At 39.4% G+C, this 25,327-nt stretch overlaps 1 protein-coding gene and 1 long non-coding RNA gene across 5 annotated transcripts in view; one reads left to right on the forward strand and one right to left on the reverse strand.

Moving 5' to 3' along the window:
* ADGRG6 (adhesion G protein-coupled receptor G6) overlaps positions 1 to 25,327 on the forward strand; it is a 103,999-nt gene that overhangs the window by 74,317 nt on the left and 4,355 nt on the right. For 3 of the 4 annotated variants that reach the window (XM_053382066.1, XM_053382067.1, XM_053382063.1), the window contains 9 exons: positions 661 to 789; positions 1,222 to 1,267; positions 2,008 to 2,114; positions 6,171 to 6,298; positions 7,317 to 7,585; positions 12,444 to 12,558; positions 14,063 to 14,346; positions 17,088 to 17,189; positions 19,969 to 20,121. In XM_053382066.1, coding sequence (XP_053238041.1) covers positions 661 to 789; positions 1,222 to 1,267; positions 2,008 to 2,114; positions 6,171 to 6,298; positions 7,317 to 7,585; positions 12,444 to 12,558; positions 14,063 to 14,346; positions 17,088 to 17,189; positions 19,969 to 20,121 — 1,333 coding nt within the window. Of the gene's footprint in view, positions 1 to 660; positions 790 to 1,221; positions 1,268 to 2,007; positions 2,115 to 6,170; positions 6,299 to 7,316; positions 7,586 to 12,443; positions 12,559 to 14,062; positions 14,347 to 17,087; positions 17,190 to 19,968; positions 20,122 to 23,058; positions 23,106 to 25,327 lie in introns of all 4 variants that reach the window. The other variant, XM_053382064.1, reaches the window with a different exon arrangement.
* LOC128410604 (uncharacterized) overlaps positions 24,099 to 25,327 on the reverse strand; it is a 49,123-nt gene continuing 47,894 nt past the window's right edge. The window contains exon 6 of the long non-coding RNA XR_008329551.1: positions 24,099 to 24,141. This is a non-coding gene — a long non-coding RNA (uncharacterized LOC128410604). The remainder of the gene's footprint in view (positions 24,142 to 25,327) is intronic.

Here is a 25,327-nt window from a genome sequence, read left to right on the forward strand (position 1 = left end):
TTATTGCTGCTTCTTTTGTAAATGCTGGTTTTGTATTGTATTATTGTTTGTGCTGTTACTGTGATTTTAATATGTCAATCACCTCAAACTATGGAGTGGATTAAAATGGATAGGTAGATGCACAAGGACCCTCAAAGGGCAGTTCTGGGAAATCTTATCTCCGTTATCTAGGACATTCATTGCATGGTAGCATGTACTAATAGAAGGAATAAATGCTTTATGTTACAAGCATCTTTACTGCCAAAAAATAAAGATTAACTCTTTCCCCTGGAGACTGTTTTGTTAATAAGATAAGAAAACAATTGCGTTCTTGGTTTGGGAAGTGATCTAACTATGTCAGAATTGGATATAATCAGCATTGTTTGAGGATTAACTCTGCTTAGCCTCAGAACAAAGTGACTGAGAGAGAATTTTTTATGGAAATTATGGTACAAGCTGTCCTTATAACACTATATGTTGCAATAATAAGGGAAATAGCAACGATTCTGTGAGGAAAAGCAAAAATTTAATGTTGCAAACAAGATGTTCTTATAATGAGCTACATTAAGTGTTAAAATGCTGGCAACTTAAGTATTTTGGCAAAGCAAAGCAAACTCAATTACCAAGCTAATGATTCTTATTTTTATTTTTGCTGTAAACATTTAAATTGATTTTCCAAAGGATGCAGAAGCTCACACCAACTTAACCAGTTATGTGGTGGCATGCAGTATTGGCAATAGTACCATCCGTGATCTTCAGGATTCTGTGAAGATTACAATTAAGCACACAGTAAAGCAGGATAAAATCCAGGTGAGAGAACTGTATCATTTGTTTGCTTTTAAAAATCAGTAATGTCACCCATAGCCAAATGAAATTAGAGGAAAGTAGAAATGTGGATTTCACAAACACATGTTCTTCTGGCAAAGCTGTAGTAGTCATAATAAAGTCTATTAAATCTGTTAACATTCTCTTAACTTTTTTAAGAGCAACTCTGTACAGTTATTGTGTTTGCTGTGGCAACACTAGCATTTATCTCAGGAAACTTGTAAAGTTTGAGCAAATGAGTGCATGTTTTTAAGCAACTGTGTTATGGATGCACAAGCATCCCTAAGTTTGCCCCTAAAGGGGGCAGAGCTTTGCACATTTTGCACAAATATTTCAAAAACTCTCAAGGAGAACCTGCGGTTCTCATCTGTTTGTTAATGCTATTTTTATTTTTATTTTACATGTGTAAATATCTAGAAGGCTCCTAAACCCACCTGTGTCTTTTGGGATATGAACAGAAACAGTAAGTTTTTTATTTCGGAAAATTTTCATTTATTATATTGGAAGAATAATGCAATTAATTTTTTTTCTGCTGTTTGCAATTTCTCTAATACAATTAGCAATGTTCCAGCAACATTCTTTTCTTCAAAACCATGGTATAATAATACCTAGAGGAAACTTTCAAAACCTTAAATTCAGGTGCTCACTGTATACTGTTGTTATCTGTGTCCTTATACAACCCTAAAAAAAATCAATAAATAAAACATGGCAAGCTTTGTGTTGAAAAATAGAAAATGAAAACTATGCTTTAACAGAGTTAATAGACACATAATTGTGCCATTTGTAGAAGAGAGGATAAGCCGAACTACTCATCACGTCCTTCTTTTTGGATCATAAACAGATTTGAGCAGATCCCACTGATTTTTCAGCGTTGGTATCACAATTATGAAGTTTCCTTCCTCTAGAAATCCACTGAGCCCACCTCTCATTTAGTCAAGCAGCTGCTAATCCCTTTTTTATTTTAGTAGGTTTTATATAAAATTAATTTCTTACTCAAGTTGAGTCTCCTAATTGCTGTTCTACACTTACAATCCGGCTGTTGTTGTGTGTGGTTTTTTTTAAAAAAATCTGCTTTTATTGTTGATTTTATATTATTTGTATTTTTAACAATCCTTGTAAGATGCTGTGCATGTTGTGATTGAAACTGGAATTATTCTGGTAATAACAAATAATATAATTGTTTGTCTTTCCCGATTTATCTAGAGGGCCAAGGTGGGTGGAATCCTACAGGCTGCCTTGCACAAGCAGAATCAAATGAAAACGAGACTGTCTGCTTATGCAATCATCTCACACACTTCGGGGTGCTGATGGTAAGTGATTGTTTACCACTCCTGCTTGTTCATTGCTGCAGGGGGAAGCAGTTGCTGCCAGCCTGAACATGATCTTTCCCCACCCCTGACTTTTAAGGTCAGCACCAGAGACTGGGCTCATGGTCTTGAGAGACAGGCAGGCACTTGACGCAAAGTATTTTCTTTCCCAGTAGTGGCACCACAATTATGAAATATGCTTCCCCAGGATATCCACTGGAGATTAAAAAAGTGAGGAAAAATAATGGTCCTGAAAGGGGACTGAGCTGCTTTTGAAAAAAGACTGAATCCTGTGAGCATTTTCATGTAACATTCCCCACCAAAATACGGAACACAGCACTCGAAATTCTGAATGCCTTATTGGTCATTGACCATAATCAAGGGATTGGTTGGTTGATACTGAATGCCTGGGAAAAGGAATATCTCATGTTCCACTGCCACCGCCTCCTCTGACCTGGAGATAGGAGCAAATTCTCAAAGCTATGAGTGATTAGTATTAGTTATGGAGATGAGAGAGCATCCAGCATATTACCTATTCCCCTCCACAAAGCAGGGAAGGTTGTTTTCCTCAAATTCTCCCTAGACTCGAATGAGGAACATGGGTCAAAGAGATCGTGGCCACTGTGAGAACAGGATGCAGGATTAGATGAGCCATTGGCTTGATCCAACAGACTCATCTTGTAATTTTCAGACAGGTTATTAAGAACAAGGTTTAAGAGAAATAAAAGGGAAAAGGCAAAGCTGTGTGTTGAAAAAACAAAGCAACATTTCAAGTTCATCGGACCCAGAGATAGCCCATTGTTTTCAACTACGACACCTGTCACGCCTGGCCGTTGGCCCAACAAAGTTGACTACTCCTAATCTGCCCTGTGTGGTTACTTGCATTTGGGCATATGTTCTCCTCAGAAGTAAGATAGCATCTAGATCAAATGGATAAGGAGGAATTTCGAGAGAGAAAAGAATGCTTGCAACATCCAGTTTTTAAGGGCTCTTGACCCAGGTAGGGTCTGATTCACAGATGGTTGTGAGCAGCCAATCCTGGGAGTTACACATAGTGTTGAAGCATAGAGGATGAAGTAATCAAGGTGTCCGTGGCAAGGACTGTCACAAGTTTAAATTACTGCCAAAGTGGTCCAGCTTCCCTTCATGACTTTTTTTTCAAAAAAAATCTTGCCCCATCAAACTACCTTTAACTGAGGTAAAGAAACTGGGGGGGGGGATCATGTTAAATATTAAACTTTTCTTTTTTAAAAAAAAGTCTGGCTATTTTCACAAACTGAACAAGATTTCTTAGGGTTCTTAAACTCTCAATAATTATTTCACTTTAGCTGATATTAATATTCCATGCTTTCCGCAGTTATTCTTCTACCTAGGAAGAAAATTAGGAAGGTACATCTGATTTGATTTAGCTGATTTAAATAGGTTTTTTAAAGAGCTATAAATATTTGAAACACCAAGAGACAACGTGTAAGAATTGTCTTTTTCTTCCCTGCATATGATTTATGGTGCATTAGAGCCACAAGGTTCAATATCGGGCTTCCGCATAGTAATATATTAGCTCTTTTCACATCTTTCATGAATTTAAATATGAAAAATATCACAAGCCTTTCTGTTCCCTTTTCAGGCTTCTTCTGTTCTACTTTTGCATATTTGTGGGGAAAGGGGGCATTCTTAATTTCAATGTGTCCTTTCTCCGGCTGTGAGTGCTTTTGTGGGAGAGTCCGAAGTGAGGAGAAAGTCGTCATAATCCTGGCAGTATTCCAGTTGGAGAATTATAATATTTTTCTGGCATTTTAAATTGCCAGTTCTTTTTCTCCCAGAGATCTTGTTTGGATTTACATATAATAGCACCAGCCTAGCAGGATCATTGTATGCAGAAACATATGCAGCTTCTCAGTCTACACCCACATATGATTAAGTCATGGAAGTTATGATGCAGTGATATATACCATCGCACCACATGAATCCATTCACCTTCCCTCTCCTTCAACAGGATGTTAGAATGGCAGGCAATGGGAAAGACCCTTTGACATACAAGTATATGTGTCATTCATTACTGTGCACAAAGTCCACTGCCTTTGGTTAGGCTCTGGATTAAAATAACACTTCATCAGTAAGTGATGATGCACATTCACTTGCATCTGCTTGTTGGCTGTGCAGGGAGCATGAAATGTCAGAGGTCATCAACACTTAACTCTAAAACAATTAAACAGTGGGTTCAACTACATGATTTCAAAGATCCCCCCAACATTCTGTGAATCTCATAATGCCGTAATTTCAATTTCCCCCCTGCATTTACATAAAATGAAAAATACTGTTGCTATTCTCTTGCTTTTTAGAGCTTATATACAGTTACTGAAATGAGAAGTGGGGACTGCTGAAAAGGAAAGCAGAGAGACAACCCCTTTCTCAGTTTTAACACTTTGTGACATTGTAGTTACTAGATTGTGGGTTAAGGTAAATTGTAAAGTTACAAGGCATATTTACGTTCTGAGAACATAAACAGACAATAAAGGAAAACAGGACTATAGCCAAAGGGGAACATTTCCTTTGTGGCAGAAGTGTTAGGTGAGAATGGTGTGGATCACACTGTTAGATAATAGAATCTTGAAGGAACTCTGGCAGGAAGCCACAATGTCTCTGAAATCTTAAGGGAAGAAGATGAAATGCTTGGTCTTTGTTGGCTTCATCCTGGTAAAACTTGTCACATTTGATTTCAAAAGAGGAATCTTCCCCAAAAGGAGAAGACTGGTAAAAGGGAAGTTGAAAGGCAAAGCCAAGAGGTTGGGAGGTGTTAAAAAACTTGAGTGTATACTGCATATTAGAAAAGATGCCAGAAAGGTCCAGAGGACACCAGTGTGATTAATGAGCAGAGTCAAAGAAGATTCCTTCACAAAACTGATGTCAATAGGCAGGAAGTTCCAAAGTATGGATCTCACTGGAAGAACGATTTCTTAAAAATGGGAAACAAGTATTATGTGGCACCTGTAACTGCCTGATCCAAAGATCAAAGCACTGGAGTGAACTTACATGGGGGAAGGTGATCTTGCAAGTAAACTGGTCCCAAGCTGTTAAGGGTTTTATATGCTAATAGTAACACCTTGAACTTGGCCTGGTAGCAGATCTGCAACCAGTGCAGGTCTCTAAGCAGAGGTGTTATATGCTGACGGTCTCGCTCCTACTGTCAGTCTTGCTGCAGCATTCTGCGCTAACTGCAGCTTCTGGATGAAGTTCTGTATAGAGCAAATTGTGCTAATCCAATCCTGAAGTAGCTAGTGCATGAACTGCTATGGCCAAGCTCTCCTGATCCAGGAATAGTTATTGTTCCCAGATGGTCACAAATGCTCAAACAAATGACCCAGCCACATAACCGCTATAGTCAGTGCCCTCTAAAAGAACACATCACAACAATTCATACTATTTAGCCAGCCTCCCTTTGTGTGAATTCCACCCCATCTTTCACCTGCGTTTCTGCAAACATGCATCATTCCCAATCTTACACACATGACATTTTTCCTGTACAAGGATTATTTCTATGTAGGAAGCATTGGTTTCTCAATCTATAGAGATGTGACATAATTCTCAGCTGCTCTATTAATGTGGAGATAACCTTCATGTAGGAAATTGTCATGTGTGAAGGGGCCATTTGACAGATTTTCTGAACATTGAAACAAACGTGATCCTGCTCACACTATTCACAAGGGAGGAAACCCGGGCCCCTAAATGTAAGGAGTTCTAAGGAAATGGGTTATTGCATGTGGAAGGATTTCCCACAATATAGTTCTTGAGATCTGCATAATGACATAATATGAACAATAGAGGTTTGTATAATGATGCCATTTCCAGCTGTTACACTACTTACCCTCAGAATTTCTTCTTCTTCTCGGGAGTTGTAGGAAGGAAGCAGAGGTGTGACAGTTATGCACTAAATATATCAAGTGCAGTGTAGCCAACATTCTCTGGAATTTACCTACATTTTTGTCGCAAGAGAAAAATAGTTGTGCTTCTCAGAAAAACCTTATTTCCAACAGTTTATATCTCTTTTTGTGTTATGTGTAGGACCTGCCAGGAACTGCTCTACAAATAGATACTGAAAACACCAAAGTCCTCACTTTTATAACATACATTGGTTGTGGAATTTCTGCCATATTTTCAGCTGCAACTCTTCTGACGTACATTGCTTTTGAGTAAGTATTTTGTCATAACAGGTCAAATAATTGTTTTTAATTCAATTGGTAGTCTCAGTGTCAGGAGCAGATTTAAAATTCAGATTGTGATCAGCGAACATGATAGATTGGAGCCGCTTTATGCACCATAAATTTAAAAGGTGTCTAACCTTATCTTAAAATCTGCTGTGCTAGCAATTAGAAGTTACAACAGGACACAGACACATATGTGGCATTATGCCAGTGTAGGGAAACAAAGCAAAATAAATGCCTAGAAGCAGGATGGCGAAAAGACTTTAAATCAGTTAGGAATTTAAGAACACTTAAATGTATGTATACACCATATGAAAACACAGGTTTCTGTAACACAATAGGCACTTTTGGCACTCAGACATAAATCTTGATTCCCCCCCCCCCCTTTGGATAAATAAGATCCAAGTCAAACAACAAAAGAAAAAGCTAACCGCTAAGAAACCAGAGTGATTAATTACAAATAAATAACTAGAGATGTTGTTTTCATATGGCAGTTGCAGTTCACTAATAACTTTAAACAGCAGAATAAATGGTAGATGTGATGAACAGCTTTAGCAGGGCTGGTTAGTCTACAGACCACATATGACCCTTAGAGATATTTTTTTTGTCCCAACATTTGCCATTTAAATTTGTTTAATTCTGTTTTTGACTGGATGCTATGGACTCCCTGCTGTGGTGTCATAAGGTTTTTTGCAGCTCCCCAAGGCCCAAATAAGTCAATATTAAATAAAAATAAAAGTATTCATTACTGACCACTCTTGTGGGTGCCCTTCTGTGATTCTGTTATGCCAGAAGGTTTTTTGGTTCCCCAAACACAAACCCCATGATACAATGCCACACCCAGTCCAACACTGACTTAAGCCTATTCAGTGAGCAGGTGAGCACCTACCTGCGTGTTCGTTCATGGACTCAGCAGTTCAGAAGTCCAAAGAAGACCAAAAGTTAACCTTAATAAATTGTAACCTACACTTTGTTCTATTACTATTTGCTGTTTATTTATCACCAGAAAACTGCGAAGAGATTATCCCTCCAAAATCTTAATGAATTTAAGCACAGCCTTGCTTTGTCTCAACCTGGTCTTCCTCCTTGATGGCTGGATTGCATCATTTGATGTAGAAGCCCTTTGCATCGCTATTGCTGCCCTGTTGCATTATTTCCTTCTGGCGACCTTTACGTGGATGGGCTTGGAAGCTGTTCATATGTATATAGCTCTAGTAAAAGTATTCAATACCTACATTCGCCGATACATACTCAAATTTTGCATCATTGGGTGGGGTAAGTAATACTGTTACATCCTTTTTTTTCCTTTTAAGTAATCTGGTTTGATTACATTTCTCTATTGCCTACAGCTCCTATTCAAGTCAAGACTGGAACTACTAGGAGACTACAGAAAAAACTAATCTTATGTTTTTTCTCTCCTTTTCTTTCCACCCTTCCCCTCTCTCACACACATGCACACTTTTCTTTTTCTTTCCTTTCTTTTTGCTGCAACATGCAGCTTACCATGTTATGGCATTTAAAAGATTCTTAATTCCCCTCTCTCTTCTTTTGTGTAACTGTACATTAATCCCTCAATCCCCAAATCCCAAGCAGAAGCTTTCCTTGCGAAAGGATGGTATATCATTGCTTCTAGGTGTCCTCTGGATCTGCTTCCATTTACCCACTATTGATGAAAAGCACCAAAGTATCATTGACTTAGTACATGTAGTGGCAGCTCTTGTGGAAATATGGCTTTCTTATGCTGAGCAGTGACAGAAGCGATGGGGTAACCATTCCTTTGCTGGAGGTGTTGCTTGGTGGGAGAAGCGGTGAAAATGCAGCAGTTCAATACCATCAGTATCCGGTGTGGATACTAGCCACACTAGCAGTGGCAACAGCAATGGTTAAGGCCTGGAAGGCGAGCATGTTCCATCTTCCTCCCAGGCCTTTGATCAGATTCCCTCCAGCTGCCTATGCGAGGTGATGCTGCATTCTTTAGGGGCTAGCATGTCTAAGGTCGGGGGGGGATTTTCCTTCATTTCCCCTTCAGATCTTTAAGTCACCATACCTCCTTTTTAAAAGAGTATTATTATTATGCATTCACTTTTCATTTATTGTCAGATGCCTTGGAGTCCTGTAGTCACATAGAAAGATAAGTTATAAATGAATGAATGAACTCATCTAAAATAGTGCAGGCAACTCCTGTACAGTACTGTTCCATTCAACCATCGTCTCCACTGCCACCAAGTGACACCTTTGGGTAAAAGTAAAAGCATGAGGCCTCTCTCTTCTTATCTTCATTTAGCAGGAGCAACCATATATTTCATTCATGCCACATAGTGACTGATGGCAGACTCACGCAAGTTCTTGTGTTTTGCGTTGAAACTGCTTGTTTTCAGTCCAGGCTTAAAACCTGGTGAATTAATCATGTGCAGTTTGTCACCCATTACCATTTTAATTTGCACAATGTCAAGAACCTACCGTATTTTTCGCTCCATAAGACACATTTTTTCCTCCTAAAAAGTAAGGGGAAATGTGAGTGTGTCTTATGAAGCGAATGGCGCTGCCCCTTCAGCGAAGCAGGAGGAGGAACGGAGCCCCTTCTATTCCTCCTTCCGCTTCGCGGAAGGGGCGCTGCGCAGCTCTCCCTCTCTGCGCAGCGCCTGTCCTGCGAAGCCGGAGGAGGAACAGAAGGGTCTCCTTCTGTTCCTTCTCCAGCTTTGCTGAAGGGGCGCTGTGCAGTTCTCCCTCTCCATGCAGCGCCTCTCCTGTGCAAAGAGAGAGAACTGTGCAGCGCCCCATCGGCGACGCACCTGTCCTGGAAGCCGGAGGAGGAACAGAAGAGTCTCCTTCTGTTCCTTCTCCAGCTTCGCTGAAGGGACGCTGCGCAGTTCTCCCTCTCAGAGAGGGAGAACTGTGCAGTGCCTCTTCAGCAACACGCCGTCCTGGCTTCTGCCTTAGCCATGCACAGCCTCTTCGGGCAGGGGGAGCCTTCATCCCACTGCCCTGAAGAGGCTTGGCGTGGTTATCCCAGAAGCCAGAACAGCCACACGGTATCCCAGAAGCCAGATCCCTCTTGCTGTTCTGGCTTCTGGGATTCAGAATATTTTTTCTTGTTTTCCTCCTCCCAAAACTAGGTGTGCCTTATGGTCTGGTGCGTCTTTTGGAGTGAAAAATACGGTACCTAAATTGTATGAATGGTGATGTGTCAAATCATGGGGGGATACACATCAAAACTGTCTAGTCCACCTGACACATTTTGAGCCTCGAGTGAAAATTAGTAGGATTTCCAGGATTTCAATAAGCATAAGAGCTTTATGAATTGTCGCTGTACACATCAAAAATTTATATAGTTCCTGATTTTTTCAATTTATTGGAATCCTATTCTAAGCTCCATAGATTAATTCTGTAGGACATTTTTACATTGATAAAAGTGGGAATCTCTATTCATCCTTTTCATGGCAAATTACATTTTATATACAGTTGAGATTAAACCAACAACAAAAAAATTAAAGATCGTATTGGATTCCTGTTGGTTCAGCTAGAATAAATATGATTGCATAAAATACATATTGGTCCTGTCATTCTCCAGGGAATGCAGTTACAGTATTCATAACTTTTGGGATTGCTCCGATTCCTTTGGGCAGGACAGATAAACACAACAGTTTGACTTTAGATGAAGTTTGTTCTTTTACATTTTTTCATCCAATTCTGATTTATTTTCCCAATACATGGAATTTGACTAAGGGCCAGCAGGGGTGGTTGCACAGAAGTTTTCTGATTTGCTCAACATATAATTCTAAGGCATTGGAAGTTTCACTTAGTTCCAGATATTTAATGCTTGTTGGAATAGCTTGTTCTTTCAGGCTTAAAGAGAAAGTAATGTACTCACAAATAGATATAAGCAATTATTGGGGGAAAGCGTAGAAGCCCAGATCCAAATATCCTGCTACATAGGTAGAAGCCACTTCCAGCCATGGAGAGGTCACCGATTTCACATACTTTCATTCATACATACATACATAGACACCTGAAGTTCCCCACAAAGAGTCCACAGATCTCAGAAGCCTGACATGGAAGGTTTGAAATGGAGGCTACCAAGCTCCCCCCCCCCCCCAGCAGGATTTTTGGATTCACGTCATAGGCTTTTGTTTTAATATGTATTTAATGTTGTGTGTATGTGAAACATACAAAACCTAAGCACAAAACCTAAGATCCATATATCTGTAACATGGTCAGTGGTAATTCTTTCATTATTAAAGCTAAAATAAAAATTACACGTGCAGCCATAAAAAATGAATTCTTTCAATCTCATAAAGGAATAAACTACAAATATGCCAACATTCTTTGGGTCTGAAAAATATTAGCTATGCATGTGAAAAACACCATATTATTTGAACTATTTTACATAGCTTTTGTATGCCTCTTCTTAAAAACTGTCTGAATTTCAAAAAGGTTTGTGAAAACACTTCAAGGGGGATACAATTTTCATTATTAAACCATCTGTTGTTGTTTAGTAGTCTTAGTCGTTTTCGACTCTCTGTTACCCCGTGAACCAGAGCATGCCTTGGAAACTCACTTTCTTCTCAAAGCTTCTCCTTTTTTATGTCCATGGAGTTTTCTTGGCAAAATGCTGGAGTGGCTTGCCAGTTCCTTCTCCAGGTGGATCACATCTAGTCTAAACTCACGGCTATGACCTGTCCGTCTTGGGTGGCCCTGCACGGCATAGCTCACAGCTTCTTGGAGTTATTCAAGCCCCTTCGCCACTACAAGGCAGTGATCTATGAAGGGGTATTAAACCATCTAGCAAAGGAAAATTCTGATAACTTACTCTAGAGTTCATAACACAAGGTGCCTGTTCACTTTTTTCTGCATCTAGAACTTTTGGGTTCTGAAAAAAGCGGCAAAGGCCTGAATGCAACCATTGTGTGCAAAATAATGCAAAGCAAAACACAGCCATAAAGCAAATGAGTACAGCAGTAATTTGAAAGCAAATTTCACATAATTGAAATTGGCCCCGTCATTGGCCCCCATTACTAAGATGCTTTCCAAAAAGATACATCCATCATCTGGAACAGTAGGCAACATTTTGCGATCAGTTCATTGACTCTGCATACTTGAGACGCAAGGTTTACTGGAATATAATTTTCTATAACATAGTGGTTAAACAAGCCCTGAGGTCTTATAATTCCTTCTAATATTGAACCTGGGTGGTCTGGTATCTGTCAGCGTAACATAGAAATGGCCACCCACAGACAAAGTAGTGGCTTCTGCATATTCAGTATTCCTTTGCTATTAATATCCTGAATATTTTACATACAGCTGCCAGCTTTCCCCACTTTACAACAGTTACCTTTTGGTAAACACTTGTCTTTCTTTGGTGATCGCTCGTGGCCGAGTAAGATTGTCTTCCATGAACACTGTCTTAATGGTGTGTCTGTAAGTGTCTGTGGAGGCCAATTCTGGGTCCACATGTCCTTCCACAGTGGGGACATAGGTTTATGGGCAGGAGTTGATCATGGTGGGGATTTGCCAAACATGGCTTCCTCTTAGCTCGTTTCCTGAGTTCGTGCTTCTTCAAAGTCCATGACATCTTTGGGTAAAGGCTGTTTCCCAATATACTGCATTTTTAAAATTTGCCTAGGTAGGCACTTGTCTTTCTCTAGTGAATTGCATACAGTAGTCACCGTATCTCATGTAATTAGAGTAACACACTGAAGCTACCTATTGAAACAGCATGGCAAAAAAATTACGTCCTTAGTATTTAGCTAAGCAAAAAAATTACGTCCTTTCATTTAGCTCATTCTCTCATATTCAATTGTACTAAGTTGGACAGAAACAATTAACTAAGATTGATTTGTACTACACTACAATGATCGCTAAGTGATGCATTACCTTTTGGTAGACTTTTGCTTACCGCTAGTGAATTAGAGTTCATATTAAGCTGTTATAGTAAAACATTGCTGTTATGATAAATGTATGAAATTGGATGAATGCCTGAATATTTTGAGATACATCATTGAATGCTGACGGTGCTCTAAATGGGCATAAACAGAGATATAAAACAGCATTACAAATAGAATTTAATTGGTACTATGACCTAGTATGGCAGTTCTTGTATACTGTTATACTGTTATGTTTCCTTTTGTTACAGGCTTACCTGCGGTGGTTATAATAATTGTTCTAGCAGTCACAAACACAAATGCAAATAGTATTTACAACAAAGATCTGTATGGCAAAAATACTAAGGGGCAAGGTGGAGATGACTTGTAAGTATTTTGTATATGACTTGTAAGTATTTTACATAAAGTGGGTACAATGTAGGACTCCAATACATGCTTAGACCTCCATGTTCCCGCAGGGCTCCCTAGGCTGCGGATAGCAGCCTGCTGCACGGAGCACGGGGCGCGCTGAAGCAGGGCACCCCGCGCTTCAGGCAGACACCCGCAGCCTAGGGAGCCCTGCGGGAGTTCCCGCAAGGCTCCCTAGGCTGCGGGTGTCTGCCTGCTTGCCTGGAGCGTGGGGCGCGCTGAAGCAGAGTGCCCCGCGCTTCGGGCAGACATCCACAGCCTGCTGCCCGGAGCGCGGGGCGCGCTGAAGCAGAGTGCCCCGTGCTTCGGGCAGATATCCGCGGCTGGGGGGGAATAAATTTTTTCGCCTTTATTTCCCTCCCAAAAACTAGGTGCGTCCTATGGGCGAAAAATACGGTAATTAGGTTTCTTATCTGCCCTTTAACAATGAGGTCCCAGGGCGTGTTACAGTTTAAAAATACAATATTAAAATCAGTTAAAACAAATAACAGTCAAGAGAGTAGTGTGGATCATTATATCTATATTTATATCTATATATCAGGTGATAAAGGCCAGGGTAAAGGGTTATGTCTTCAGCAGAAAACAAAAACGAAGGTGCCAGACATACGTTTGTGGGGAGGGAACTCTGCAGCTTAGTGGCTACCACAAAGGATTTCCTCTCTCAGGCCACCATCTGCCCCCAACCTGAATTATGAGGACAGTGGAACTGCCAGTAGGGCCTCCTCTGCCAATTTTAGCGCCCAAGAGATGATGTTTGGGGCCTAAGTCATTTAGGGCTTTAGACACTGATATGACTGCCTTGAATTTAGTGCATGCGCGCGCACACACACGCACGCACACACACACACACACACACAACTCCTGCAGATCAACAGATGCTTAGAAGTTCCCTTCAGGCTTCTGTACTACACTGGTGAACATCAGACGTAGAGGGAATGGGAATGTTGCACACTCTTTTTCTCTCTCCCCTCCCTCCCCCCCATGCACCTTTTTGCTCTCATGTGCACAGGCTGAACATGTGAGAAGCACTTAACATTTCACACGGATGTTGTAATGAAGCTGGAGGTGATTTTAGCTGTAATGCTGAATTTCACTGAGCTAATTTCAAGCCATCAGAAAATGTGTGATCCTTTATTTACAATTTGATTGACCATTCCAGTGTAACTGTCCAGAACAGGCTGTTTTTCATCTCATGTCCAATTCATGTTGCCACTGCAGTGTGCTCACTGCTTCTAGGTGGTTGGGTCTCATGCTGTAGCAGTCATATCTGCATACAGAAAACACATGGAACAGGTGAATAAAGAAATTATTTCTGAAAGCTCCACCAACCTGAGGACCCAGCCATGAGGAAGCAGTGACCACACCACATGAGTAATGTATGGATCAGCCCATAGTGACAAAAGTAAAATAGACAACCAGTTTTGTAACAGCAGTATCGTAACAACAGTTTATTTCTTTACAGCTGCTGGATAAAGAACACTAGTGTGTTTTATGTGACCTGTGTTGGCTACTTTGGAATCATGTTTCTCATGAACATTGCCATGTTTGTTGTGGTGATGATGCAAATCTGCGGGAGAAATGGAAAGCGAAGCAATCGGACTATGCGGGAAGAGATTCTGAGGAACCTCCGTAGTGTTGTTAGCTTGACCTTCCTACTAGGCATGACCTGGGGCTTCGCTTTCTTTGCCTGGGGGCCATTATATCTGCCCTTCGTGTACCTCTTCTGTATTTTCAACTCCTTGCAAGGTAAGTGGAGCTCTACTTGGCAAAAAGAAAACGAAATTAATAACAACCTAGAGATAGTAAATATATAAAGCCCTTGCTTAGGCCACACACCACCGCTCCCCTGAGCATGTCCCCCACTGGCCTTGCTGCATCCCCTTAGTGAATGCCTTTGCCCAGTTGGAATGTGTATATATGATAATTCCTCTTGCTTGTCTAGATGGAGGGGAGACATTGAGGGGGTACCACAATCTCTAGTCTACTCATGAAACCAATACTAAGCTTCCTGAGGAGGTTATTTATTTAAGCAAATAATTTTCAAAATTCCATATTTCAGCTGTTTCTCCTGTTCTCTCCCCATTGTATGAGCTCGCCTTTCTTGTGCTTGTTCCCTAACATGTGTAACCAAGAAACTGATTTCACTACATGTCATTTCTTTTCTTTTTATTCAGTTTTGAATATGTACCATATTTAGTATCAAGGTTATTGTCACGCAGAAACAATTCTGATATCTGAGACAAAAGCTTACATACATCATGCATCATTTTATTGAATCACCAGGCAGTTTTTCCTCCTAAAAAGACTGATCTGCAAAACATATTGCATTCAAAGAAAGCCACAGGCCAAAAATTATTCATCAGAGCTACCCAGAGGCTTGACTTTAATGGAGGTGCTCATGGAGTGTTTATGGAGAAGGGTGACGGAATCTGGGTTCCAATCCAAAGCTCAACAGAATTATTAGAGGATGTACACTGGAAATCCAATGGTAGCTCCAAAACAAATTCAACATTTACAGCCTTCCCAAAGAATCCAGTGCTCTTAGGGAGAAATATGTTTCCAGTTTAACAGATCATCCTAGCAGTGTGTATTAGTTAGTTATTCAGCTGGTTAGAATGACTTAAAGCAGGCATGCCCCAAGTCCATTTCAGGGGCCTAATGCAGCCCACCAGTCGGTTTAATCCAGCTCCTGTAGCAGTTTATTTCCTGGGGTAAAATCCTAAAAAAAACCCCTGAACTTCAATCCTAAAAAAACTTCAACAACTTCAATCCTAAAAAATGTTAACAACTTTGGTCGGCCCTCATGGCCCTTCACTTCATCACATCTGGCCCTCTTTGAAAAAAGTTTGGACACCACTGACTTAAAGTAAACAAGAACTGGAATTATTCATTATTGATGTTTTTTTTAGTAGTGACATTTATACTGTGATATTGTTAAAAGATGCCACTATATCATAGGTATGCAACTCTTAAACAATTATGCTGCTATGCATATCTAGTAGGCTAGCACACCACCGTTATGTTTTTAACATTGTACTAATGTACTTGCTAGTTTGTCCAAACCTAACTAGGTACTAGCTCAGCAGAGTTATCTTGGCTGTTTCTCTCATAAATGCATAGGTAAGATACCTGTTAGAAAACACTCATTAATATGCTTGCATAACAATCTGAATACTGTACAAATCTTACTCTACGGTTTTGTGAGGTTGGGGCATGGCATCCTCAAATTAAGTAAGCAATACGATCCATTTTCATTTCCTATTTTTATTATGCAGTTTTTTCTTCTCATTTTCTGTTTTCAGTGCTAGCATGCAAAGATAAATCAAATTTTATTAATCTCCCCTTTATAAAACATATATTCTGATAATTTCACTTCCACTGCCCCGTAGAGAAATTAAGAGCCTTTTTGCCACTAAATTGCAGTTTTCCTTTTGAGCAAAACAAAGCTGGTTAAGCCACGCCTGGTATTTGCCATGGCAGAAGAGACAGAAACAGGCTCTGCTGATAATTTACAGCCAAGCAGCTTCTACCTAATCTGTGAAGCTCAAGTTACAGATAGGTAGCCGTGTTGGTCTGCCATAGTCAAAACAAAAAAATTTTTGCTACTGGAAGGAAAAAATTTTTTTGTGAAGCTCAAGATACTGCTTCTTCCCAGCCAGAGGACTCAGTGGGATACAGCCTGGCAATTAATAAGGGTGAAGGGATTTCTTTACAAAATGTGTCTCTTCCAGAGGCTTTTCATAAGAGTATACAGATTATCTCTCCTTTGGTGGCATTTGTGAGCCAAGTGAGCATCCAGAGCTTTAAAACGTCACTTCATGCAACAGGTTAAAAGCTGTAGTCCCTGTGAGAGCCACTGGATCCGTTGCTCTCAATTCAGATCTGTAGTGGTGTCAAAGATGTCTGCAATGTCTCCAAGTTTTGTTGCTTCTCCAAATGAGGACTTGTGTATGCAAGTACCCTACATTGGACCTTTGTTGTTGCCCACCTATGCCTTTGCAGTAGTACATGGTAGATTTTTTTAATCAATAATTTATTGAAATTTTCCACTATCTCAAGCAATAATATACAAATAACAGAAATAATAGGCGAGTGTTTAAAACTTGAAATTCAGATAAGAAAGGACATTATCTCTGTTGGTATCCTGAATAAAGTTATCCTGAACAAAATAAGATGCTAATTTTTTTAATTATGTGCTGTTGTGAAATGTACCCATCATTTGACCTAATTAGCCAGTCTGCTCACTGTGAAACCCCAGCCCATGTGTTGGAGGAACCTAAAGGAAGCAAACATCCATATATAAGAACTAGAGGCTTCATGCTGCCATATTTCTTAGAAATACAGTAAAGCATTGGGAAATTATTTGTAGTGTCCTACAACAGCAAGAAACAAAACAACAACAGAAAATCATTCTCTGTAAAGTGCTTTCTCTATCTGACAATTGTTATGAGTGTTAAATTATTTCATTCTTTTCACTCTGATTTCAGGGTTATTTATATTTATATTCCATTGTGCCATGAAAGAAAACGTCCAGAAACAGTGGAGACGGCATCTCTGTTGTGGTAGATTCAGGCTTGCAGACAACTCAGGTAAATAAGCTGCTTACAATGGTTTTTCATGAGGTCTCCCATCCTGGCAATGACCAGACACAGATATACTCAACTCTAGCAAGGCATTGTGTTTCCCTCACTCCACACCCCGGGACCTTAGAAGCATGAGTGGAGGCAATTGACTAATTACCCAGTATACAGTGGTACCTTGGGTTAAGAACTTAATTTGTTCCAGAGGTCCATTCTTAACCTGAAACTGTTCTTAACTTGAAGCACCACTTTAGCTAATGGGGCCTCCTGCTGCTGCCGCTGCGCCATTTCAGTTCTCATCCTGAAGCAAAGTTCTTAACCCAAGGTACTATTTCTGGGTTAGCGGAGTCTGTAACCTGAAGCATCTGTAACCCAAGGTACCACTGTATATGGCAGGTTGTTTGGTTGTTTATTACCAGCCTTTCACCATAACATCCCAGGGCAGGTTACAACCATAAAACACAACGCTGAAAACAGTTTAAAACAACGTATAGTCTGATTCCACCCCCCCCCCCCGATTTTTGGTGTTTTTTTATTGTAATCTTTCTGGGTATTGTTAGAGAGTGAAAGCTGAAAGGGTCAAACACTTTGCTGATGTTGTCTTCATTGTCACTGGGTTAAATCTGAGTCTATCTTTTAAGCCTGTAACAATATTCTCATTGGGTGATTGCGTGGAAAATGCAGAAATTCCTCCTTTTGTCCAGCAGTCATCCTTTCACTGCTTGCGATTTAATTGAGCCCAGTTCTACTAGAACTACGTCGTAAATAATTCCTGGAATGGGTTATATTTTTTTAGGAATAAGAAAAGTTAAAATGATCCACTGTAACAGTAGTACCAGGAGGCTCTGCATGAATCTGTGCCACTTTTTCTATATGGCCTGGACTTCAAAAAAACTGACCACATGGCTTAGAATATGCTGTTTGTGTCCTCATACAATTCAGGGAAGTCAGTGGCTATGTTCCCAAGACTGGAAATGTTTAAATACTCTGAGCCTGCCCACTGTGCCCAAAATGAGAAACATTCGTGCCTTCTATCCTGATTGAATCTTGGGGCAGATGGAGATTTTTCTCGGACTTGCTTTTGTGTAGTTAAATAGCTTCTTTTGCATGCTTGAATGCTGGCAAAACAAAGAGTGTGGCTTATGAATCAGATACACATAAAGGATCTTGGAATAGTTCTTTGTTCTTTTACAAAAATCCTCCATATCCTTTAGTATGGCCTTGTGTTACAAGAGCTGAAAATGTAATTTGGCTACAAAGTGTCCTTATAAAGTGAATGCACATATCTGGTTGAAGTCTATAAATATTCATCATAAACAGTAAAATATGCCCAACTATTAAGTTCACTATGAGACCTTGTGTTTGCCTTTGGCTTCTTTTTCATAAAAATAAGAATAGAAGAGGCAGAAAGATGTTGTACTGAGAACAACATTTAAGGTTTTCTTATCAGCTAAAACTTGTTGGACATTTTTCTCCCATTAAGATTATCACTGTTCACCAAGATTGATCTTTCAGCACCTTTTTGAGGCTTTGCCACATTTATTTCTTTACTTGTTCACTTACTTAGCTGCCCAATAACACACACTCACAAAAATTAAAAGAATAAAGTACTATATTAAAAATGCAATATAAAACAGTAAAAGCGGCATTTAAATTGGTTTCTCTGGCAGGTATACAATAAACCATGAATCATAAGTTTGAGAGTCTCAGATTAAAGCACCACTTTTTTAAAGGCCTGGATGCTGAAAAAGACCATATCGATGGTGCCAGGGGAGATAGCCTGGACAGGTTGTTCCATAACTATTCTTTGCTTCCTTTGATCTTTTGGCATTGCTCCCTTTCCCTCCATTATTTTTCATAAAGCTCTGATTTTATTACTGCAGTAGAGCAAACTTTGCCAGTGTATTATATTAGTAATGTTATGAGTTTATGGAAGTCAGGCATCCTAAATTTTTGGACCCAGTTAGTGTTAGTTTCTTGGTGCCAGATCCATGTGTATAAAGCTGTGTGCTAGACACTTCTAATCCCCTGGAATCAGCGAGTGTGAAAGCTAATTAAGCTAGGTCAGGATTCTCTGTTGAGATGATATCCTGGTTGATGAGTCATTAAGACAACAAAGGATCAAAAGGGACTCGGCCTTTCTCCCTCAACAGATAAAGCCAGAGCTTGGAGAGGTTAAAGGTAGGAGTAATGTGACCAGAGTAAAACAGCAGGCAGGGCACAATGTTGGATGTCTGCTGAAATCCAAGGCTGCATCTTTGGGAGAAGTTAAACCCTCTTGGGATGCTGTGAAGCCCTTCATCGTAGACTGAGGTTGTATATATGTTTTTTACACATATATACACATAAACCAAATATCATAAAGACACCACAGTCTGTGCTGTGCCTTATTCCCAAAAGGAAGCACAAACCCTGGGTAAGTGCTTGGAACCCCTGGAATCTTGCACCACTCTGAGGTTGGGGTGATGTGCAACAGTATGTAAGTTTTGCATGGTGTTGTATTATGGTATCTTGTATTAGTGGCATTATACAAGTGATGATAGGCTAAGTAGAGGCCACTCATGCGTCCGGTGTAATGTGCAAGGCTTGGTCTTGGGCATATCCCTACACAGGTGGAAGTTCTACATCTCATCCCACGGGAGATGCATGAGTTCCTACTTTGCATGCTAAAAATAAGCACACAAGGAAGAAGTGAAAGTGACTGGTGCTTTCTTTATCTGTAGGGCCTGAATTATTTTAAGTTGAAATACTGTTACAGACAGCTTACATTTTTTTCATTTCATTTCAGACTGGAGTAAAACAGCAACTAATATAATTAAGAAGAGCTCCGACAATCTGGGGAAGTCCTTATCTTCCAGTTCCATTGGCTCTAACTCAACTTACCTGACTTCTAAATCAAAATCTACATCCAATACGTACCTTCAAAGAAGCAGCCATTCTGGTGAGTCATGTAAAAGGAAATGTAAGTCTTTAAACTGCAGCAGTTCATTCTGAGATCCTATGATCATTTGATTTAATTTGGCATGGAGCCTTAGATAAGATAGCTTATCCCATTACCTCCTCTTTCCTCTGTAGCCCTGTCTGGGGGGGGGGAGGGGTAGAGCTCTCTTGAACAATGTAGGATGTGGGCTGGGGCTGCAAAGGAAAGAAAAAATTGCCTCAAATTGGGACAATTCCCACCCCAGCGGTAGCCTTTGCCAGCCCACATTGTTCTTTTACTCACATGTGTCAGAAATTGTAGGCATCCACCTAAATCTTTCTGAGAACTACCTGTATAAGCAGTCCATGGACCATATCTTTCAAGAACTCTGGGGCCACAGATGCTGCACAGGCCTCTTTTTGCTGCACAGGCCTCTGCAAAGTCCTCTTTTTATTTATCATTTTTTATTATTCTTTATTACATTTCTATATCTTCCTCCATCCAAGGATCTCAGGCCAATTTACAACATAAAAAACACAACACGGTAACAGACAAAAGAAATTACCCCTCCTACAGTTTAATGGGCCATAGATTTTTTTAATTAGCCAAAGGCCTATAAGAAGGGGAATGTTTTTGCCTTCTGCCTAAAGATGTGTAACGAAGGCACCAGGTGAGCCTCCCTGGGAGCCACAAGCAGGGAGCCATTGCAGAAAAGACCCGTTCTCCTGGAGCAATTTGATTTCATGCTCCCTATACAAAAAGTTGGTTTAAAAACTCATAATGTGCCAGTATGTCAAGGCTTTCCACACAAAGGTCTTTCCACCTGTTTTCGCATCAGGGTAGTGGCATAAAGGTAGTCTGGCATTTGTATATGCATCGGCTCTGACTCCCGTAACAAGCACCTTCCTGGCAAGTTGAATAGCATGAATAGTAAGCTGCATAGAAGTAGAAAGACTAGATAGTATTTACCGAGTACTTGGATACAACTATGTTAAATATTCTAGGTATTATTTGTAAGATAGAATATTGCAATATAGTTTTTTTGCAGCTAAATTCTGCCTAAAGCAGAAAATTAAGTGCCAGGGCTGGGAGTGACATCTCGCTGAAGAGGAATTGATTTCTGAAAGTGATGTGGGAAACCTACGAGTATCCTCTTGCCTTCCATTAAATTTTAGCTGGTGTTCTTCACACCATTGTAACTAAAGCACCTCTGATGCAGTCTAGCCTCAATTGTGCAAAGATGAGACCACCCAGGCCTTTTTTTTAATATTTATTGAAATTTTCAAAAAATAAAAAGAAAACCATAAAAAAACATAAAAAACAACAACAATTAAAAACATTTAAAGTTCACCTCTTACTGTCAATGACCAATTTCCTTGACTTCCCCACACCTCCCCTTCTTGTATTCCAGTTCCAATTTTAGCTCAGCAAGTTCTTGTCCCCAAACTTTATCATATTTTCTCTAATTCATTTTAGTTATCCAATTTTAACTTATAAACCTCAGTCTTTGTACATCAATACTTATTCTTAAAAATCTTTTTCAAAATTCACCCCATCAATTTAATTAACCAACTTTAACTTAAGAACCTCAATCTTTATACGTCAATACTTATTCTTAAAAATTCTTTTTCTAAGGTCGGCCCCAATTCCCTTCCCTAAAATCCCCATTTTTATGTTAATGGCAAAACCAAATTAATTAAAACAATATATAGTTATACACCCTTCGGATTCCCAGGACCCCACCACCCCCTTTTCCTGGTTTCGAACCCCGACAAAAGGTCCATCAGTCCATCTGCAATCAGCCTGGCAACCTCACATCCGAGGCTCTCAATTCTCTCTCAGTTCCTCTCTGCCGGTTTTTTTGATAGTCCTAATTATGGTACTAATTATGTTATTTACCTTTAAGGTTTCCAAGAACTGAGGCTTAACTAAAACAAAACAAAACAAAATGTGATGTCAATGGCTTCTTCAGTGGAGCATTACTAATTGCTCCTTTTACTTTCTTGCTTATCACTTTGTGTTTAATATATGAGATGTTATTTTGTTACAGAGCTCATTAGAGCTTTCTCTGCCAGAGTGCAAAAGCCACAATCATTGCCATATTACCACATAGTGGTGGTTTGTTTAAAACCATGTTTATCATTTAAGAATCACTATGTCTGTCTTATCTATGGATTATCATGAATCCAAAGCTCCTAGGCACAATATACTAAATCATGTGTTAGATGTTTTCTTTGACTAGGCAGTAGGCCAGAGTGTCTAACCTTTGGCCTTCCTCATGCTGCTGGACTCCCAACTCCCATCATTCCTGACCATTAACCATGTTGACTGTGACTGATGGGAGTTGGAGCTACACAAGTTAGTCACACTTTCTGTGGGCAACGCAGTGGCGCTGTGGTCTAAACCACAGAGCCTAGGGCTTGCCGATCAGAAGGTTGGTGGTTCGAATCCCCATGATGGGGTGAGCTCCCGTTGCTCAGTCCCAGCTCCTGCCAACCTAGCAGTTCGAAAGCACGTCAAGTGCAAGTAGATAAATAGGTACCGCTCCGGTGGGAAGGTAAACGGCGTTTCCATGCACTGCTCTGGTTCGCCAGAAGCAGCTTAGTCATTCTGGCCACATGACATGGAAGCTGTCTGCAGACAAATGCCGGCTCCCTCGGCCAGTAAAGCGAGATGAGCGCTGCAACCCCAGAGTCATCCGCGACTGGACTTAACGGTCAGGGGTCCCATTAATGTTTCATTTTATGTGCTGCTTTTGTAATTTGCTGTTTGTTCTTATATTTATTCATCCCATCTGAACCTAGTTATTACCTCTTTGTGCAGCAGTCCAGTTTAGCGCTTTAAGCTCATCTTTGATTTCTGATGAATGTTATAGTAGATGTATATTTCCACAGCAGTTATTTATACTGGTTATTGTTCCCTGGAATTGATTCTGAAACTCATATGTTTATGGTATAGATAATGTCTTCTAAGAACATTTCTCCATCAGAGGTGGAATATTCAAGGTACAGTGTGCATCACTTTGGCTGAATGCATGATTTTCAAAAGCTGGTGTGAGGACACTTGCATGAAGTTCCAACTCATGGCACAAAAGACTTGCTAATCATACATACTGCTTCATTTTAAATTATGCAACTTCTTCTGTCATTAATTCTGATTGCCAGTGATTCAAGACACAAGAACGCTTCACATACTGGTTAGCTATCAAATGTAAATCTGATTGTAAATGTAAATATACTTACCAGGTGGCTGAAATCAGGTTCAATACTATTTTATATTCCATATATTTTCTTTAAGCAACAACACAGCTGATGACTTATATTTGTGCCATAGATGGTACGTCACACTACACAGATTCTTTTCTCAGAAAGTTCTGCTACAGGTTTTTTAAAACTCAAAATACAAATTTTAGTAGGTTATGGAAGCCAAGAGAAAAAGGTGCTATTAAACACATACATGTACGGTAATTGAAAAAGAAATTACTCTATTGTATTATCTAGTACTGAGTTTTTTCTATCCATTTTCAAGTTTTCAGTTAACTGATGCAATTTTTGTTTATAATTGGTTAAATTGTTGTGTTTAAGTAGGTTCAACAGGTATTGATTAGGATACATAATAATAAAATGATTTTAAAAGTTCCATATGGATCATGTGGCACAGGTTCAGTTAAATATTAAGAGATGCTCTAGGTACAAAGAGAGTGTCTTTCTTAAACGTCCCATTTTCTCTGTTAAAGGTCATGACCAGTTTTACATTTTTTGTTGATTTTTTAAAAAAATGCTCACATAGTTAAATATGTTTGTTTATTAAACATACAAGTATGATATATAACAAACACAAATAATGTGAAATGAAATGTCATCCTCAAGCCTTTTCAAAAGCAATAGAGAGAAATTCAGATCAAATCATAAGCTAGGAAACCTAGCACTATTTGAATGTTTGCAGAGGGGAAAGGTTTGTCTGCTATGCATCACTGAACATACTTGCCTGCTTTTAAAAAAATATTCACTCTGATATGCTGTGGCATGCTTGTTCTTCTTTCTATGAGATTAAAAAAAATCTTTGCAACCTATTTTTCCTCACTTCCAGATCAAAGTAATTCCTGTCTTAAACTCCCTTCATTATAATTTGGGATCATTATACATTCTTTTGAGAACTGCTTTTACCTTTTGTTTTATATCTAGTGACTGGTTTGCATCATCTAGAGTATTGCTTGTCATAGCAAGCAGAACTGAAAGTGTTTTCTTGTCAATATAAAGTATGATAACCTTTTTTCATGAAGAAATTATTTCAAAAGCTGTTAATAGTAAAAAAAAAGCAACTGTTTCAAAAGCCTTATGCTAGGTCATATAAAGTAATTACAGTTTGGTCTTATTTGCTAATTGTTCATAAATATAATATGCTCCAAACTATGGAAATGATTGCTCATTACTTGAGCTCCACCTAATGGTCAAATTCAGCCCAGCAAAGCTTTACCAGCATAATTTTTAGCCTGCTGTTAATGTCTGAATCATACAAATATTGTTCTAGAGTGTGTACAAGCTTCAGTGGTTGGAAGTGATTTACTCAGTACAAACTCAGGATGATACTGATTATGATGGAATAACAAGATTAACAACCAATTATTTATTTATTTAAAATGTTTGTTTAGTTAATTTGCAGCATTTATATACTGCTTGGTTGTATTAAAACCTCAAAGCAGTTTGCCTGTTAAAGCCATAGAAAGGGAGACACTGTGCTGCCTAAAATGGCATCCAATATTCTCCCTTCCTCTCAATAACACACAATATCATTTATCATGATTGTCATGACTTAGGATGGATAAATCAGTCTGTTCCTAGTCTGAATCAGTTCTGCCATAATTTTATTCTGTCACTTTAATCTTCAGTTTAAATGAAATAGATGTAAAAATGTGCATTTAAATTCCCACAAACCTTGTTAAAAGCATTTTGATGCATTTTTTAATTGACGACTGACTGTGTCAGAACATTCAGGAAGCACAGAAGCCAGTGTAAAACTAAGTTCTGATCCACTCTTTATTCTGGATGGTGCAGGATCAGTTTGATTCCTGTCAGAATCTGCAAGTATCAGATTCCCTAAGAATCCCTAGTCATGATGTTATGACATAGGCACCTCTTTTTTAGACGTTGGTGTCTCTGAGTCATGATGTGTGCTTTTCACTGACACCTATTAATGCCTAGATTACAATAACACACATCATCACAAT

Source organism: Podarcis raffonei, chromosome 3 (assembly GCF_027172205.1).
Source record: "Podarcis raffonei isolate rPodRaf1 chromosome 3, rPodRaf1.pri, whole genome shotgun sequence".
NCBI lineage: Eukaryota > Metazoa > Chordata > Lepidosauria > Squamata > Lacertidae > Podarcis > Podarcis raffonei.